Source organism: Jaculus jaculus, chromosome 13 (assembly GCF_020740685.1).
Source record: "Jaculus jaculus isolate mJacJac1 chromosome 13, mJacJac1.mat.Y.cur, whole genome shotgun sequence".
In the NCBI taxonomy this organism is placed as follows: domain Eukaryota; kingdom Metazoa; phylum Chordata; class Mammalia; order Rodentia; family Dipodidae; genus Jaculus; species Jaculus jaculus.
In genome coordinates, this window is record NC_059114.1 from 86,447,075 (window position 1) to 86,467,260 (window position 20,186).

General features: G+C 51.0%; 1 protein-coding gene across 1 annotated transcript in view; it reads left to right on the top strand.

The window, feature by feature from the left end:
- The first annotated feature begins 6,930 nt into the window (after nucleotides 1–6,930).
- Nucleotides 6,931–20,186, top strand: part of Retreg1 (reticulophagy regulator 1) — a 154,606-nt gene continuing 141,350 nt past the window's right edge. The window contains exon 1 of the mRNA XM_004652535.2: nucleotides 6,931–7,274. Within this exon, the coding sequence (XP_004652592.2) occupies nucleotides 6,931–7,274 (344 nt within the window). The remainder of the gene's footprint in view (nucleotides 7,275–20,186) is intronic.

A 20,186-nucleotide genomic window follows, 5' to 3' on the forward strand; every position in this document is an offset into this window, starting at 1 on the left:
AGGGTCTCACTCCAGGCTGACCTGAAATTCAGTCTGTAGCCCAAGCTGGCCTCAAACTCACGGTGATCTTCCCATCTCATTCTGCGCATGCCGAGATTACAGGCGTGCGTGCTGGGATTACAGGCGTGAGCCACCACGGCTCCGAAACTCGCTTAGAGAAGCAGGAGATAGACGGACAGGGTAACTTCTTCACAATTAACCCATTCTGAAACCTTCGAAAAGTCCCTTTTTAGGAGCCGGGGCAGTGGCTTTCTCAGCAGAAAAGTGCCTTGGAGCCCAAGACAAGGATTAGAGAGCTCAAAGATGGGCACACATTGCCTGTCTTCCTTCAGTTTATGGCTAGGCAGGAAGGGTGGGCTCTTCCCAGCAGGATCCCAGCTGTCTTCCCCTCTCTCCTTGCTGCCCTGCTAATGTGCACCGCCGCTCTGCTCTGGCAGGAGACACGGAGAACTTCTTAACCAGATACCCAAGAACTAAATGATAACGTTTGCATATATAAGAAAAAAATATTGGTGCTAAAGGGTCAAAGATAGAATGGCTTTGCCTGGGCAAAGAAAACCCCAAGGTTACTCAAGGAATTTGGAGGGGGTCCAGTGTCGGCTCACAAGTCCGAACAAGCCCAGGCTCCTCTATTTCTGCAGGGTTGTTGAGCCCCGTAGAAGGACAACTGAAGGCTGCAGAGATGGCTTAGCAATTAAGGCGCCTTCCCGCAAAGCCAAAGGACCCAGGTTCAATTCCCCAGAACCCACGTGAGCCAGATGCACTGGGTGGCGCATGCTCTGGAGCTTATTTATTGCAGTGGCTAGAGGCCTTGGCATGCCCATTTTCCCTCTGTCTCTCTCTCTCTCTCTCTCTCTCTCTCTCTCCCTCTCTCTCTTTGGCTCTTTCTTCCTCATATAAAAAAATATTTTAAAGATTTTATTTTCATTTATTTATGTGAGACAGAGAGAGAGGGAGAGAGAGAGACAGAGTGAGAATGGGCTTGCCAGGGCTTCTAGCCACTGCAAACGAATTCCAGATGCATGTGCCACCATGTGCATCTGGCTCGCGTGGGACCTGGAGAATCAAACCTGGGTCCTTAGGCTTCACAGGCAAGTATCTTAATGGCTAAGCTATCTCTCCAGCCTGAAAATATTTTTTTAAAAAGGCAGGATGTTCTCTGCACAAGGACACCTACAGGCGGTGCTAACAGAGGCCGAAATCCGGCCTGTGCTCTGCTCTAAGCGCGCTCTGGCGTGGGGCTGTGTCTGCTCAGTGAGTGGTGTCTTTCTTCATTGTACAAAGGTGCTGCGTACACCCTCAGCAGGCCTGGGAACAACCTCAATGTGTGTGTAGGCCTCTGCCATGTTCTGCTCAGATGACCTGGAGATATTAGCTCTTCTTGACCAGATTTAAAAAAAAAAAAACCCCTTTTGGGTATTAAAAAAATAATTTCCAAACCATGGACCCCAACGAGTGTCTGGCTAGCCGGGATCTTAGTGTGAGGTTGGTTGTTTGGGTAAGCACGTTCCTTACAGAATGCTTGTCAAAGGTAGACTGCTCTTTCCTGGGCAAGCTCCTTCTTATACGCACAGCGCACATAACTGCAGGTGGAGAACAGTGAATTCCTTTTGTGAGGCGGGCCTTGGACTTGGTGGGCTTTGGAGAGCAGGCAGAGGAGGCAGATGCAGGATCTGGTCTTCCTTTTCCTTTTCTTTCTTTCTTTCTTTTTTTTTTTTTCTTTGAGGTAGGGTTTCACGCTAGCCCAGGCTGACCTGGAATTTACTCTGTAGTCTCAGGCTGGCCTTGAACTCACAGTGATCCTCCTACCTCTGCCACTCGAGTGCTGGGATTAAAGGCATGCGCCACCACACCCGGCTTGGTCTTCCTTTGCATTTGCTCTGTTGTTAAGCCATATGACGTTCTTATGTATCTGTGCTCAGAGTAAGCTGGGTAAGTGGTAGGGCTCTTGTGGCCCTGTGACAACAAGAGTAAGGACAATCAGGAGCAAGAAGCAGAAGACAGGGTAAGTAGATGGAGAAAGAACGGCTTTAAGAAATTACCCCAGGGGCCCGCGGCACTGGCTCAGTGGATAAAGCACTTGTCATGAGGCCTAGAGTCTGAAGGACCCACACAGCCGCTGGGTAGCTGTGGTGGCATGTGCTGTGATCCCAGTCCCTGGGAGGCAGAGATGGGGAGTCTCCAGGACAAAAAGAGCCTGCAACACTAGCAGATTTGAGGAGCCCTGCATTCAAGTGAGAGGCTCTGATTCCGTAGGTAAGGGGCCAAGCAATCAAGGAGCAAATTCAGCATTAAGCCCTGGCCTCCCCATGGACACGTATCTAGCATGCATATGCACCCACAGAAAGTCAGCACTCAAAAATCCCATGGGTAAACCGGGCATGGTGGGGCACGCCTTTAATCCCAGCACTCGGGAGGCCGAGGTAGGAGGATCAGAAGGATCACCATGAGTTCGAGGCCACCCGGAGACTACATAGTGAATTCCAGCTCAGCCTGAGCTAATAAGACCCTACCTTGAAAAACAAAAACAGAAACAACAACAAAAAAATCCCATGTGTAGAGCCGATGAGCAGCTCAACATAAATACGAGGCTCCTTTAGTTCAAGAACCGAGGACCTGAGGAGGGATCCTAGCGTGGAAGGAGTTTAGGAAAACAATGCTGGTGTTCGCCTCTTTCTAAGGCTCAGCTCGATCTTGCTCTGTGAGACCTCACATGCTAGGAGTTAATTATTCATTCTTTCGCTCTCCTATTGCAAGCTTTCTGTCCACTTTCGGGAGGTAAAGGCCAGCGGCTTCTGCGAGAGTTCCTTTTGCTGTTGCTGTTGCTTTCTGAACTGTCTTCTACCCAGAGGCTGCAATCGTTGCTTCTTTGCTTTTCCGTATGCATTCCTAGTTGCCCCGTTTTTCTCACACATATATCGTCTAATATCCAGTTACTTCATGTTCCTCATGCTGGTGGAAGCTTACAGTAGGCCAAATTCGGAAAGGAATCTGAAATAGTAAAGATATCCACAGGGCTTTGACACCTCACAGGCTGCTGAAATTAGGGAATAAGGACATTGCAGCCAAGGAAACATTATCTTTCTGTAGTCTTAGGACTGAATAAATTATTCAGTCACCGCAAAGACAATTAGAGAAAGGGAAAACCTCCCAGTAGCACCCATTTATGTATCTATGCTCTATTTCCACCCCACACTTTGTCGGTGCTTTTTTTTTTTTTAAAGAAGTCAGAGGTGCAGGGCGTGGTGGCGCACGCCTTTAATCCCAGCACTCGGGAGGCAGAGAAGGAGGATTACTGGGAGTTCAAGGCCACCCTGAGACTTCATAGTGAATTCCAGATCAGCCTGGCTAGAGTGAGACCCTACCTTGAAACTCCCACCCCCCCCCAAAAAAAAGAAGAAGTCAGAGGTGAGGACTGGAGAGATGGCATAGCTGTTAAGGCATTTGCCCGCAAAACCAAAGAACCCAGGTTTGATTCCCCAGGACCCACATTAGCCAGGTGCGTCTTGAGCTCATTTGCAGTGGTTGGAGGCCCTGGTGTACCCATTCTCTCTCTTTCTCTCTATCAAATAAATAAATGAAAATAAAAAATATTTTTTAGAAAAGAAGTCAGAGGTGAAAAGGGCAGATTCCAGCAATCATTCCAGCCTTTCATGCAAAACAGTTTGGGGCAGCCTTTTCTCTGTAGTAATTTAAAGAGAGTGGAAAAGACTTCAAAGCATAAAGCTTGGTAGTAGGGAGACTTGACATGGAAGGGGATAAAACAGCAAGCAGAGCCTAGCTCTCCCGGACCGCATTGCCAAGGGCTTTTTCTGCCTCAACAGATCCCAACAATGGCCATTAGAATTCAAGGGGAGCAGAAGGACCAAGAGCCTTACAAACTCGTTCCAAAGTCGCTGCCAGTCCAGACTCTGGGCGGGGGTGCCTGGCTGGCTCCTGGGCCCGCTGAGCTCTGCGCACCCAGAATCAGCCGTGGTGCAGCGGGTCTGGTGACGAATCCTGGAATATTGCAAACCTGATCTGTAGCAAGTGGCAAACACAGACCAAACCTCACCAAACAGCACCACTTACAAAGCTTCCTCTACTAGGTCCAAAAGGGAGGTCCCTCACCAGGAAAACACAGTCATCTCTGTGTGTGTGCATGCATGTGTGTGTGCGTGTGTGTGTGTTGGCACACACATGCTGAGCGTGCACATGGAGGTCACAGGACAACTCCTGCTGACTGTCTTCACCTTTCACCTTTAAAAAAATTTTTTTTTGTTCATTTGTATTTATTTATTTGAGAGTGACAGAGAAAGAGAGATAGGGAGAAAGAGAGGGAGGGAGGAAAAGAGAGAGAGAATGGGTGCGCCAGGGCTTCCAGCCACTGCAAACGAACTCCAGACGCGTGCGCCCCCTTGTGCATCTGGCTAACGTGGGTCCTGGGGAATTGAGCCTCGAACCGGGGCCCTTAGGCTTCACAGGCAAGTGCTTAACCACTAAACCATCTCTCCAGCCCACCTTCCACCTATTAAAAAATGTTTTATTTGAGAGAGAGAGAGAATATGAGTGTGCCAGGGCTTCCAGCCACTGCAAATGAATTCCAGACGCATGCACCACCTTGTGCATCTGGCTTGTGTGGGTCCTGGGGAATCGAACTGAGGTCCTTTGGCTTTGCAGGCAAAGGCCTTAACCACTAAGCATCTCTCCAGCCCCACCTTCCACCTTTGAACTTCCAGGTGATTCTCCTGTCTTCCCCACCTTCCATCTCACTTCAGGAGTGCTGGAGTTACAGATGCGCTAAGCGTTGCAGAGTGTTTGAATGACAGGTGGCTTTAAGTGGGTTCTGGGGACCTAAACACACGTATTGTACTTGGTGGGGGAGGGTGCAAGTCAGCCATTCACACACAAAGCTTCCTGGAGCCTGCTTCCTCGACACCTTTCCTAATGTTGGGTGCACAGTTTAAATAAGGACTCTCTTCCTTCACAGCCTTTTAACTGCTGCCTTTCTGGATGTGAGAGGGAGTCAGGCAGTTCGTAAAAAGGCAGGAAGGTGTGCACTTGCTGGAGTCCCTCTGACCCACTGGCAGCTGGTTCTGCGCTCTGCCCTGCTGGGCCTCATCGGCTCTTTCTCCACGTGGCGGGAATACTTTGTCCTTTCTTTCTGTCCTCTCCAAGATTTTTCCACCTCCTCTCCTTGGTTCTGTACTTCCCTCCATACATATGATAATTTAATTATTATCCTTCTCAGTCTTATTTAATTCAATTCTTTGGTTAAAATTAGACACGAACCAAGGGCTTGGGGGCTCAAGGACTTACTTTCCTGAAACCGTAGCACCCGGCTCCAGACGGGGAGCCTCTTGTGGTTAGGAGCCATAGCCACAGAGCCTCGTAGGTGGTGGGAAAGCCTTTGAGTGGGCCCTGGAGAGGTGGCCCTTTAAAGTTCAGCGTCCATCTGGGTGAGGGCGCATGTCCCGTGTGCAGTGTACAGATGGAGGGGTGGTGACGTGTGTAGACACGGAGGCGAGGCAGGACTCACAGCTCAGAGGAGCTTTATAAACCCACCCAGAGGCTCCTCCGAGTCAATGGGCTTTGACAGCTTTCAAAATGAACCACATGCATCCCATGAAAGCAGGCAGGATGCGGGAAGGCTCCGGCATGTGGCCTCATTCAGAAATCTCACGCAGAAATCTCAGGGCTGCGGAAGGAAAGGATTCTTTACAAGAACACAGGGATGAAGAGGACACCTTCAAGTACCGAAAAGAAAGCATCAAGCAAGTATCCGATCCCTCCGCCCACATTCACCCAGCCGCACTGGAGACCCCTATGGGAAGTCTCTGGATTCCGGGTTACCCCCGAGGCCCACTTGTGACAATGCAGAACAGGGTCACGGAAGCGAAGCCCCCACAAACCTGCCACTCACGCACAGTGTGGGCTCAAGGGGCCCCTTCTCCCCCGGCTGCTGGTCTCCCAGCCCCCTGCCCTGCGCTCCGAGCCACGTGCACTTGACTCCCTCGGCCCCAGCAGAGGACTCGTCTTCACACAGCCTTGGGACCCGCGCGCCCAGGGCCAGACACTCCTTCCTTGATCCCCCCCCCCCAAGAAAAAAGAGCTTTTCTTCCTTCCACAAGCAGCATTGGTAACTCTCCGCATTCATCCCGAGGTGCCAAAGATCTGCTGCGATTCTCACGCACGTTCCTCCCGCGAGGGCGCCGGACCCCCACCCCCCGCCCAGGATAGACGCGGGGTACCGAAACGCTCTGCCCCCAAGGGCGCCCCATCTTTCCCGCAGGACTTCAGCACCGGAGAGCCTCGGGCTCCAGAGTTGGGGGACAAGGGAGACTCTCTTATTTATTTTATCCCGAGCCTCGATTCCCTGGGAGGTTAGGAGCCGGGGCCGAAGTCCTCCGCCTGACCCTCCTCGCAGCCCGGCCGAGTTAGAAAAGGGAGAGGACTTTCCTTTGGTGTCCCGAGCTCCCCCCAGGGGGAGGCGCCCACCGCGCGCAGGAGGCAGCCGAGGCCCCCATTCCCGTCCGCATTCCCATCTCCGTCCCCATTCCCATCCGCTTCCCCATCTTTGTCCCCTTCCCCATCCCGGTTCCCATCCCGTTCCCATCCCCATCTCCGTCCCCTTCCCGGTCCCCATTCTCATTCCCATTCCCATCCCCAACCATTTCCCATCCCCGTCCCGGTCCCCATCTCCTTTCCCATCGCCGTCCCCGTCCCCGTCCCCGCCGCGGGCGCCCGGCCCCGCCCCCTGCGCGCACTTGACCGCACCCACTTCTCTCGGGCGGCGCCCCCGCGAGGCCCGGCCTGACGTCACAAGACACCCAGCGGCCGGCGCACCCCGCCGTGCGCACCCCGCGCCCCGGGACCCGCCGCTCCGTCCTCCGGGCGCGCGCGTGCCCGTGCCGTGGCCGTGACCGGGGCCGTGTGGACGCGCGGCGGAAGATGGCGAGCGCGGCGCCCGGAGAGCAGGGCGCGCCAGGATGCCCGGCGCCGGCGCGCGGGGAGCCCGAGCCGGAGCCGCAGCCCGAGCCCGGGCAGGAGCCGGAGCCGGAGCCGGAGCCCGGGCCGCCCACGTCCCCGGGGGTCGGCGGGCAGGACGCACCCGGGCGGCGGCCGCAGCCGGGGGAGACGCGGGCGGACGAGGCCGCGGCCCGGGTGGCGGCGGCGGCGCGCTGGCTGCTCGGGGAGCCCGCGCTGTGGCTGGGCGGCCGCGCCGACGAGCTGCTGAGCTGGGAGAGGCCGCTGCGCAGCCTGCTCGGCTTCGCGGGCGCCAACCTGCTGTTCTGGTGAGCGAGCCGGGGCCCGGTGGTGGCCAGGGCAGATGACCTTGGGCGCGCGGGGCGGGCGGGGGGGCGAGTGGTGCCCGGTGGCCCGGGTGTGACCCGTGCAAACTGGACACTGGAAAAGGGTCAGCCCGGCCCCATTTTCCAGGTCACCTGTGTCCAAACAGGTAGACAGCCAGCCCACTTCAACTCCTCCGGACGCGCCTCCCTGGGGTGGCTGTCCGTCACACCTTCGTGTGTGTGTGTCCAGCCTCGGAGGCCACGGGGTGGTCATCTGTCTCACAGGCACCTGTGCCCTCGGGTGTTCCCAAAGCGCTGGAAAACTTCTGTCCTGGCATTCTAAACTCGCACTTCTAGACCCGCTCTTCCAAGTAGGCTGGAGCAGAGGCCTTGGAACGGGGGTCTTCATTCTTGTACACCCCCCCACCCCACCCCACCACCAGCGGCCGCACAGATCTGGACCAGCTTAGGCACACGCTCAAGACTCAGAGATGGGCACCAAATGCTTAGCTTTTCCTTCCCCCGGAGGGTTGCGTTTACTGCCTTGACTCCCAACTGGGAAAACAAGAGGTAAACTATGCCCAACACATATCCCCCTTTCCCCTAGGTGTGCCCAGGCGGCGGGGTGGGGGTGGACCTTGTTTGCGCAGCGAATGCTTGAGTGTTCTTTTAACATCCCCCCCCTGATCAACAGGTTTGTCTCTGCATAAAGGGCTCCTTCCGGGCAAGGAGCTGGCGGTTTCTGGCTCCTTCCCTGATGGCCTGCCCTGGTCATCCACTACCAGGGTGCCCTGGGCGGAGAAAGATCTTCTTAACAAACATGCCCACATCGTGCAGCATAAGCATTTTTACTAACAGATACCTTGGTACAGGATGTAGATTTCTTAACCTTAAAGTTGGGAAAGAAATGTAACTGTGTCAGTTTTCCAGATGAGCTTGAATAGCGCGAGGGTTTTCCTGCAGAATCCTGCTGGTCTTGGCTGTCTCTTAAAACGAGCTGCGTCTTGTCGCGGTCTCTGAACGTTCATTAACTTTCAGTCTCTTAGCTGCTGAGTTTAGTCCAAATCTTTCTGTCCTGTTCTGAAGTTACCTGAGCCCTGAACTAAGGAGGGTGTATTATATTATGCCAGACTGGGCAGGAAGCCAAGTCTTAAGGCTGTATCTCATTTCACCACTAAGCAGTATGCTTGATTTTTTAAAAATTTTGCATTTTATTTCTTTATTTACTTTTTTAAAAAGCAACAACAGCCCACAGTTCAAAGTTTGAAGGTACAAAAATGTAAACACTTTGAAAAGTCTCCCTTTGAAAATCTCTTTCCCACGCCTGTCTCTGGCTACCCAGTTTCCTCCCAGAAGCCACCAGTGCAGATAGTTTTTTTTCTGTGTGAGTTTTGACAAATGCATAATACTCCATGCAGATTGTGGGCCCACATGTGCCTCTTCCTTTTTTGAGGATGTCTTAGTGATCTCTTACTTTCAAAAAATATTTTATTTATATTAGAGAGAGGCAGGTAGAGAGAAAGAGAATGGGCATGCCAGGGCCTCTAGCCACTGCAGGTGAACTCCAGATGTATGTGCCACCTTGTGCATCTGGCTTACATGGGTACTGGAGAATCAAACCTGGGTCCTTAGTTTTTATTTATTTATTTGGCAGGGGGGGATGGGGGACAGGAGAGAGAGAGGATGGGTAAGCCAGGGCTTCAGCCACTGTAAACGAACTCCAGATGCCTGCGCCCCCTTGTGCATCTGGCTAATGTGGGTCCTGGGGAATCAAACCTGGGTTCTTTGGCTTTGCAGGCAGAGGCTTTAAATGCTAAGCCATCCCTCCAGCCCACTTTTTTTTTTTTTTAATGCCTACAACTTGTCTGTAAGGATGTGTGTCATTACAGGGACACTAAGGTAGTTTCCACGCAGGTGCAGTCACCGTGTTACAGCTGATGGCCATGTTCGTGGACCATGTTGCATATCTTGAAGTTTTGCATGAGTGTGGACGCGTGACGCGTGCATGTGTAGTGACGTATGTTCCCTATGCACATGTGCAAAGGCCAAAGGGAAGATAATGTCGGCTCTTCGGCTGTCACTCTTCCTTGTGCTTCCTCGAGGTGAGGTCTCTCGCCAAGCCTACTGTTTGCTGTCTGTCAGACTAGCAAGCCCCGTGATTCTCCTGCCTCCCCCTCGCTCTCCAACGCTGGGGTCACAGGCATGCATGGACATGCCCAGCTTTGTACTCTGGCCTTGGGGACTCCCTCAAACTGCCTCGGGCCCTTTCAGACCCTCTTGTTGCACAGCTGCTGCTTTTACCCCCTGAGCCAATTCCCCATCCTCTGCAGGGTAAATTCTCACAGGGCAATTACCAGGTCAGAGAGGCCATGCGGTCATAATTTTAATGGGTATCGCCGTGTTGCACTCAGGGCCCTTCCAACTCGGATACCCACTGACAGTGAGTGTGAATGCCTGTTTCTCTACCGAGAATACTTTACCTTTATTTTGAAATTTATTTATTTGTTTATTTATTTGCAAGCAGACAGAGAAGAGAGACATGCAGAATGGGCATGCCAAGGCCTCCAGTGGCTGCAAAGGAGCCCCCAGATGCATGCGCCACTTTGTGCATCTTGCTTTATGTGGGTACTGGGGAATCGAGCCTGGGGTGATAGGCTGTGCAGGCAAGCGCCTTAACCCCGGAGGCATCTCTTCAGCCCAACCAAGAGTATTTTATAAAACATTTTAACCTTGAAAATCTAATAGATGGGAAAGGGGATCTCAGTATGGCTTAAACTTTGCATTGGCCTGAGACTGTGTATTTATGTTACGTTCAAGAGCCACAATGATATCTTTTCTCTGTAGCACTTGTCAGAACCTTTCTATTTTTTTCAGTTTGGTCACTTGTTTTCTTTTTAATTGATTTGCAGCTCTTTTTAATTTCTTTAAATTCTAAATTGTTTTAATGTTTTAGTATTTTTTAAAAATAGTTTATTTCTATTTATTTATTTTTGACAGAGAAAGGAGAGAGAGAAAGAGAGAGAATGGGCACGCCAGGGCCTCCAGCCATTGCAAACGAACTCCAGACGTGTGCGCCCCCTTGTGCATCTGGCTAACATGGGTCTTGGGGAACTGAACCTGGGTCCTTTGGCTTTTCAGGCAAATGCCTTAACTGCTAAGCCATCCCTCCAGCCCTGGTATTTTTATTTATTTATTTATTTATTTGAGAGGGGGGAGGCCATCAGGGCCTCTGTATGCATGTGTCACCTTTTGCACCTGGCTTACATGGGTCCTGGGGAATTGAACCTAGGTCCTTTGGCTTTGCAGGCAAGCACCTTAACCCACCAAGCCATGTCTCCACCCCTGCGATTCTTTTTAGATAAAAGATTTTAGCCTAATTATTGTACTGTGATGCATTCTTTCAGAGCAGCTGTTGACAGTGTCTTTTGAATGAAACAATGCAAAGACACATTTGCTCCTACTCAGGAGCGTCACCGTCTAGCCGGTGCATTATCAGGCTGAGGCAAACAAAGTCCAGTCATTCCGCGTGGTTAGAGCCTCGCTTGTTTGATTCCTTCTTCTGTTTGCCATATCTGAATTCCACGCGTGCATTTTCTTTGACAGAAGGTTAACAGTCCTGCTCTTTAAATGCTGAACTACGACTTGCTGCTTTTGTATTATAATCCATTGGGGTTAAGACACGTTTAGTGATGTCATAAAATCTTAGAATTTTTTTCTTCTTCACTGGTCTCTCGGGATAAAATGCTTTTCGAGGCCTATTTTAATAATGTATTTCTGGGCTGGAGAGATTGCTTAGTGGTTAAGGTGCTTGCCTGTGAAGCCTAAGGATCCAGGTTTGATTCTCCAGGTCCTGTGTAAGCCAGATGCACAAGGTGGTGCGTGCCTCTGGAGTTCGTTTGCAGTAGCTAGAGGGCCTGGTACATCCATTTTCTCCCTCTTTTTCTCTGTCTCTAATAAATAAATAAATTTTTAAAAATAATGTATTTCTTCTTAAATGACTCTTATTTCCTTCCTTTCCTTTTTTTTTTTTTTTTTTTTTTTTGAGGTAGGGTCTCGCCTTAATCCAGGCTGACCTGGAATTCACTATGTAGTCTCAGGCTGGCCTTGAACTCATGGTCATCCTCCCACCTTGACTTCCAAAATGCTGGAATTAAAGACATGTGCCACCACACCTTTCCTTTTTAAAAGAAAAATGTGTTTTTTTGGTTAATTTTATTTATTGAGAGAAGGGGGAAGAAGGGGAGGGAGGGAAGGAGAGGAGAGACATGCTTGCACATAGGTGCAGAAATTCCTTTTGCCTCTGCAAAGGCACTCCAAACTCATGGACCAGTTCATACTTCTGGCTTTTTCATGGGCACTGGAATCCAGGGTGACAGGCTTTACAAGCAAGCCTCTCTTTCTTCAGAGTCATTTCCCCAGCCCCTCGTTTTTGACTGAAGCAAGATCTCACTCTGTAGCCCTGAAACTCATTAGGAAGCCCAAGCTGGCTGACTTTGAACTCGTGGCAATCTTCCTGCCTCAGCTTTCCAGACGTCGTGGTTATGGGTGTGAACACCATGCTTCAGATGATCTGAAATGAAGCGATAGTCTAACATTCTGTGCCCCAGGAATCTTAGTTTCTATTTTCAGTGAGAAAACAAAAATATCAATGTTAGATAGTAGAATATAGAGTGAAACATAGGATCAAACAGTTAACCTAGGGGTTGGAGAGATGGCTTAGCGGTTAAGCATTTGCCTGTGGAGCCTAAGATCCCGGTTCGAGGCTCGATCCTCCAGGACACACATAAGCCTGATCACAAGGTGGCACATGCATCTGGAGTTCATTTGTAGTGGCTTCAGGCCCTGGCGCACCCATCCTCTCTTTCTATCTATCTGCCACTTTCTCTCTTTTTCTTTCTGTTTGTTGCTCTCCAATAAATAAATAAATAAATTTTTAAAAAGCTAACCCATATTTTCGCAAACCCAAATCTTTAGCCATAGTGATGTTTTATTATAGCCAATAATATTTCATTTTTTTGGAAGTTAAGTTTTTTTTCAAGGTAGGGTTTTGCTTTACTTCAGACTGACCTGGAATTCACTATGTAGTCTCAGGTTGGCCTTGAACTCATGGCGATCCTCCTACCTCTGTGTCCTGAGTGCTGGGGTTAAAGGCATGCGCTACCACGTTAATTTTTAATTTTATTTATTTATTTATTTATTTATTTATTTGAGAGCCACAGACACAGAGAGAAAGACAGAGAGAGGGAGAGAGAGAGAGAATGGGCGCGCCAGGGCTTCCAGCCTCTGCAAACGAACTCCAGACGTGTGCGCCCCCTTGTGCATCTGGCTAACGTGGGACCTGGGGAACCGAGCCTCGAACTGGGGTCCTTAGGCTTCACAGGCAAGCGCTTAACCGCTAAGCCATCTCTCCAGCCCCCACGTTAATTTTTTAAACACAGAATAATTTGAATACTTTAGTGCCTGGTACTAATAGTTGCTTTTGGGATTTTGAATTTGACTTGAATGTCTTGACATTTACTACCCGCTTGTTGTAATCTGCAATGTTTTAGCACTTATGTACTGGAAAAACCACAAAGTGAGCTGTGGCCATCACAAAAGACTGTGTGCACTATGCAGTTCAGTGAGCATTGTGGAAGATTCCAGAAGGATAATTTACTTTATGGATGGGAGACATTGACGGGGGTCTTCCTAAAAAGATTATTCTCAAGCAGGACCCTGGTGGACAGGCGTGGTAGGAGATGTGGCATTTGGTCAGCAGCTGTCCAGCCCCCAGGAGCGCACTGATCAGAGGCCATTGTCTGGAAGGGACACTCCGCAGCTCACCCACAGCGCACATATGCGGTGGAGACCGAAAGGAGGCGTGGTTGACCGCGTGCTGTGAGGACACATTTGGGGACAGCAGTTTCCAGAACTGCTGTTTAGTGTTTAGCCTTTATTGTTTTTATATGCGTCCTCTGACTTCCTGGCATCTTGAACTGTGTATCTGGACCCAGTGAATGGGGTTGGTTTGGAAGATGCCTGGTCCCACATGCCAGCTGGGGCCAAAGCTTCCTTTCTCCTCCAGCTTATTGGTTGGCTCAGCTTACAAGGAAGAGTAGCCCCGGACCAGCAGCATCTGAGGCTCCTTAGAGATGCCAGCCGGTCCTGGCCTCCGCGCTTGCTGGTCGACACAGCCCCTTGGGGAAGCTTTCTCTTGTCTTTGCCTGTTTGCCACCAGCAAGGGCTGGTTGAGGAGGAAAGACAGCTTAGTGCTCGTTGCCGAAGCTGTACCGAAACCTCAGATCCGTGTCTGTAGTGATTTGCTTTGCACCAATTTAGATCATAACTTAACCTCCGTCCACTTCATTTTTTTTTTTGAGGGTCGACATTGGAAGTCTTCCATCTTTTTAAAAATTTTATTTATTTATTTATTTATTTATTTATTTATTTATTTATTTGCGAGAGCGAGAGAGGGAAAGAGGCGCGCACACACACACACACACACACACACACACACACACACGGAATGGGCGTGCCAGGGCCTCCAGCCACTGCAAATAAACTCCAGACACATGCGCCACATCGTGCACCTGGCTAACGTGGGTCCTGGGGAATCAAACCTGGGTCCTTTGGCTTTGCAGGCAAGCACCTTGACCCCTAAGCCATCCCTGCAGCCCTCATTTGGTTTTTCTGTCTTTTCCTTTCCGCCCCATTACCGTGCCTGTGTGTTCTCAGTGCCGTCCGGTGGATCCAGACTACAGGTATGGCGTGCCAATGTCCCGAGCCGCTGGGACTGGAGGACGACCAAGACATGGTCCGTCTGGGGGAGGAGAAGCTAGTTAGGGAGGACGTCGAAGACGGGCTGTGCTGTGAGCGCCGAGCACGCCGAGGCCTGGGAGAATGGCAGGCTTTCCTTAGGCGGTGGGTGACGGGTTCTCTGCTTCTCCTGGGTCCCCTAAAAGTTCACCTGCTGGAAACTTTATTAATTCTCCAATTCACGTTCTAGGCAGAGGTCCGCAAGACAACGTGGCTGGTTCCTGTGGTGGAGGGCGCTTGGGGCGTGGGCAGTGGAGCTGGAGCTGGGCAGCGAGGAGGAGATAGGATTTCTGTAGCTTAGAACTCCATGCCGCAGTTCTGCGAGATTCCTCTTGTCAGCTGCCCGCTAGTTACCCACATGAGCTAGAGGGGCAAGAGCCAGGGGCCTGGGGCCAACGGAGTCAGCGCTGCAGAGGGCAAGGTGCGGAGCGGAGAGCCAGGGACGACGGAAGCAACATCTGGGAGGACTGAATCATCTGGCAGGTGGAGGAAGTGACTAGAACTACCAGGGTCAGGGCGAAGGTCTGGACGGTCAGTAGCCAATGGATAGATGCTGAGGGCGCAGGGGCCAGAGGGCGTGGGCAGAGGAGGGCGATCTGACTAGGTTGGTGGCTTTTGAATTTCTGGGGCCTTTAGTGGATTGCCAACAAGGGTCGCTCTGGGGTCCGATTCACAGACACGAGTCCAGTGTGTGCTGTGGGCAAGCGAAAAGCAGCGGGCGCTGGGGAAGGAACGTCAGTTCTTGCCGTTTTCATAATCGTTGAGATCTCTGGAGAGCGTTTGCGGGTGACGATGAGGGGTGACCTGGAGGAGACTGTAGAAGAGGCTGATGTTACCGGGATGTAGGAGCCAAAAAAAAAAAAAAAAAAAGCACCACGTGGAGGAGGGGGACAGCGTGGTTTGTGTGTGCGTGGTGTTCCAGGTGTCCTGGCTCCTGGGAAGCCAGCCCAGGTCACTGCTGAGGTCAGCAGGCACTTGACTAGGTGTCTACCCCTTCTTTGCCTGCTCTAGGGCAGTTTCCACAGGGGTCTAGGGACCCCACACTCCGTCCGAAATGGCGACACACTCTATCTCGCACGTCTCGGCCTTCTTGCTACACTGTCAGGCTCAGAGGGGCCCGAGGGGAGGACCACCTCCTCTGCTCTGGAGCCCTGGGTGGTTTGACGTCAGGCCAGCTACTGGCTTGGCCAATAGGAGTTGCAGGGGTTTAGGAAGTCCTTTCTTTCTGGCTCCTGCGAGTGTTTGTGTCCTCCAGATCCACCCCGTGAGATGTGGTCCCCAGGGCAGCAGTGGGAAGACTGGGGATGATGGGGCCACGAGGGAAGAGCTCCTAGGAATGGGATTAGTGTCTTTAATAAAAAGAGGCCTAGGGGCGTTTGGTCCTTCTTTTACCACGTAGTAGGGAACGTACCATCTCCAAACAAGGAAATGAACCCTCACCAAATCTACTGGCCGCTTGATCTTAGATTCCCAAGGTCCTACAACTGCTAATTGACATGCTACCTAGCTTATGGCTTCGTTGTTACAAACTTGGTGGAATGCCCCGTTTCACGTGAGAAGCAGCCTGTTTGATTGGCCCCAGTGACCCTTCTTTGTAGTCCAAGCATCTCCAGCTCTCACGGGCTCTCTTCTCCAGACCCCTGGAGCTGTCTGGAGGGATGCTGGGAAGGGCGGTAGAGCTGGCGAGGAAGGGAGTGATGGGGAGGCGGAGGAGTTTATTGCTATCTTGGGTTTATAATTGCCAATGCTGAGAATCCACTACACAGCGCACAAAGTATGTTGAGGATCATTTCAGAGATTGTTGGAAATTCTGTCTGAATCTCAAACCAAGGTTCATTTAATGATTTAAGCATTTTGAAAAATGAACTTCAAGTCAGCAATTCAAGTAGCAGTTTTTAAGGTCAGAAATTCTAATGTATTATGACCCAAAGGTATACTGATTTGATAATTGCATGATGAGGAATAAAATATTGGCTCTTTTCCTAACTAAGCCATTATGTTCCCATCAGAGCAGGAGAGTGTGTATGGTAAAACCAGTGCAGCTCATAGCACATACACGGTAGTCTTGACTCTGAGCCGAGCTCTTGGGGCAGTCGGTGGTGGTTTGTGGTGTGATGGTTTGTGTAATGCAAGGTGTGTCTCATGTGTTCAGAGTCAAGGCTATGGTGAAGTCCAGAGACACAACTCAGGCGAGTGCCTCGGCTTCATTATGTTTGATTTTGGGCTAATTTTTGGTTGTTGCATGTTCAGAAACCTCTTCCTGTTGACCAGTTTTTTGGAACCCTCCACATTCAGCCTATGTGACCCTGTATGGGGACTGAGCCACAGTTTAAGAGACAAAGATAACTCACTTTCTTCTTTTTATATTTATGTTTTTATTTATTTCTTATTTGTTAGAGGGGTGGGGGGGAGAGAATCTGGCCAGATGCATGTGCCACCATGTGAATCTGGCATGTGTGGGATCTAGGGATTTGAACCTGGGTCCTTAGGCTTCACAGGCAAGTGCCTTAACTGCTAAGCCATCTCTCCAGCCCATAGCATGCTTTCTTTTTAATATTTATGTATTTATTTGAGAGAGAGAGAGAGAGAGAGCAAGCACACACCAGGGCCTCTGGCCACTGCAAACAAATTCCAGATGCATATGTCCCCTTGTGTATCTGGCTTACGTAGATCCTGGAGAATTGAATGGGGATCCTTTGGCTTTGCAGGCAAACGCCTTAACTGCTAAGCCATCTCTCCAGCTCCATGGCATGTTTTTCTTGATCTAGCTTTAGAGAGGGAAGTTGATTTTCCCCATAAAGTTTCAGTACCAACCAAGGCCTCATGCCTGCAGAGGCCTCCACTGGCAGCTTTCCTGTTTTAGGCATTGTTACTCAGACTGGGCCACCCTGCTCTGTCAGGTGACCCCGTCACATCCGATTTCACTTCCTTTTTGTGTTTGCACTTTTGACCGGGGTTGGCTGTTTGTGTACAGGTGAGGTGTCCTGGTCTGAGATGACCGTGTGGGCCAGTGGAGCGGTGCCAGGCCTGGGAGAATCCTGGTGTCTCGAAGGAGGGTGTTTGCCTCACTGTGGGTGGGCCTGGCTGCTGGGCTTGGGTGCCTGTGTTGTGGTTGATGTCAGCGGAGCTTATGTCGGCTGGCTCCTCTTGTATTTGGCCAGGTGAACCATGCTGTTTCCGGTTTCCTGAAGAGCCCTCCCTCCTCCTTCCAAGGTTGTGCCCTGTGTCTCTTTTCCCTGCCTAACCTCTTCTCTGCCATTAGACCTCCCCTTGTTAGCCTGGTTGCCTGGCGTTGGGATACCTAAGACTGGGTAGTTTAGTTAGGATGTAGGCTGTGTGCTGTGTCAGAATGTGGCGGAAAGTGAAGGGGCAAGGAAGGGCCCAAGTCGCTTTTATGACAAATCCTGTCCTGTGATAACTGACCCTTTCCCAAGATCGCGGCACTAATCCGTTCATGGGGGTGGAGCCCCGTGGCCTAAATCACTTCTTCCTCATGTCCCAACGTGGTTACACTGGGGAGTAAGTTTCCACATGTGAACTTCTGACGGACACGTTCAAACAAGAGCATCTTTTTATTTCCATTTCACATGTGTTTATATTCTTCAGAGAATTTGGTGCAATTTGAAGGCATTTTGTTTATTTCTCTGTGTGCTTGTTTTTCTAATTCTTAGAGACTCATTAAGCTGTCACGTCTCACGTGAGTTGAAGCAAAAACTAAAACTGCAGTGACAGAATCGGTGACATGAGAGTCCATGTGAATCAATCCCTCTTTCACACACTTATCTCCTACATCAACTGACGTCACTTGTTTTTTTTTTTTAATTTTTTATTTATTTATTTGAGAGCGACAGACACAGAGAGAAAGACAGAGAGAGGGAGAGAGAGGGAATGGGTGCGCCAGGGCTTCCAGCCTCTGCAAACGAACTCCAGACGCGTGCGCCCCCTTGTGCATCTGGCTAACATGTGACCTGGGGGACCGAGCCTCGAACCAGGGTCCTTAGGCTTCACAGGCAAGCGCTTAACCGCTAAGCCATCTCTCCAGCCCATCACTTGGTTTTTTAAGACTTTTAAGGTTGTTTTGGCTCGAGGGTATGCACGCTTGTGTGTAGAGTATGTGGTGTGGTATGTGATGTGATGTAATATGTGTGTGCAGATGTGAGAGCCCTGTGGTCACTGACGTGAGGCCACAGGAGAACGTCGGGTGACCTTTACTTTTTGCTTACCTTCCTGTTTCCTTGAGACAGACTGGAGTCTCTCATTCAACCCGGAGCGGCTCTTCATGCCCGTGTTTTTATTTTTATTTTTATGAGAGAGTGAAAGAAAGGACATATGAGAGAGAAAGAGAGAGAGAATTGGTGCGCCAGGGCCTCCAGCCACTGGAATTGAACTCCAGATGCGTGTGCCACCTTGTGCACGCGTCAACTTGTGAGTCTGGCTTGTGTGGGATGTGGAAAGTCTAACATGGGCCCTTAGGTTTTGCAGGCAAGTACGAAAGCCGCTAAGCCATCTCTCTAGCCCGCGCGCGCGCGCGCGCGCGTGTGTGTGTGTGTGTGTGTGTGTGTGTGTGTGTGCGTGTGTGTGTGTGTGTGTGTGTGTGTGTGTGTGTGTGTGTTTTCTGTGGGTTTCTGCCTCCCAGGGGACCTGGGGCTGTAGACATGCATGGCCACACCCAGCTGTTTACATTGATGCTTAGGAAGCCAACTCAGGCAGTCCGAGGCCCTTTCAAGCCCTCAGGCCGTGCACTAAGTGCTCTTAATTGGCCTTTGCATCAAAACACAGCAACCTTTTGCTACCCTTCACCTTCCTTCCGGGTCGTTTTTCGTTTTTTGGAGCAAATGTTACCGCCACACTCAGCTCTGTCTGGCTGCTTTCCAAGTAATAGTCTCAGATTGCTTCGCCGTGATTCCGCGGGCAGGACCTGGGTTTCTTCCTTGCCCCTCAGTGCGCGTTCCTGCTCGCGTGCCGCATGTTGTGACTGTGCCAACACCGCTCACAGCCGAGACGAGCGGAATGCCCCTGTCGCCTGTCCTTTCTCTGAGGATTTTACTTTACCATTGCTCTTAGCATTTTTTCCCAGTTGATCTTTTTTTTTTTTTTTTAAAGCTCTTCAGCATACCTGGAAAATTCCTTTTTGATAAAGGACAAATATCAGGCTGTCAGTTTCTGTAATTTCCTCTGTCCCTCGGAGTCAACCCTCTTATCCTGACTGGTTCAGAGTGAGTCTCTGGGGAGCCCAGCACCCCCACCCCCAGTTCTGATCGTGTCTGGTGACGTCCTCGATCCACTGCGTGCGGAGGATGTCAGCTCATTCTCTCTTCTCCCATGTGGAACCTCAAGGCCAGGCCCTTCTCGGCGGTCAGGAGGACGCGGGGATCCTCAGCCAGGGCTCCTGTTTCTTCTCTTACAGCACACCCGTGGCAGATGAAGAGTTGCCTGTGCCCAGCCCCTCGGCCCTGTTTGTTTTCTCTCTCGATCCCTGGGCTTTCTTGTAGCGCTCTCATTTGAGAGAGCGCGTCTCTGTGCGTCTCTGTAGCTCTGACAAAGCACCGATACCTGGTCTGGTCTTGCTGGCCCGTGCTTTGGCTTTCTTTAGGATTCTGGATTGAAAGCAGCTTTCCTTTAGGAATGGGAACGCTTGCTTTCAGTGGTGTGTGCATGCCTGTGTGCATTGCACGCACACGAGTGTGGGTGTGTGTGGGGGCGTTGACAGGGTTGCACACAGGCTGAGCAAATGTTCCACAACTGAGTTTAAATCCTACCGCTCATACCTTCCAAAATTTTTATTTTGAGGACAGGATCTTACTATGAAGCTCAAGGTGTCTTAAACTCAACATCCTCCTGCCTCAGCCTCCCCAGCAGCTGCAGTTATAGGCCGGTACCACTATTACGCCTGGCCTGGCTTTCTTTTGATTTACATAGGCACCCTTCCAATGCCAGGTGGCCTGTGGCTGGCCCGGGCCTCTTTCTGAGAGACATGAGTAGCATACCCCAAGCTGGAACCAGCGGAGCAGAGCTCCTGTCGCTAGAGCTTCCTTGGGGAGGCCACGCTGCGGCCGGGTTGGCAGCGATGTATGGGAATGCAGTGGCTGAATCGTGTTGAGGAGAGCCTTCCCGGCTGCA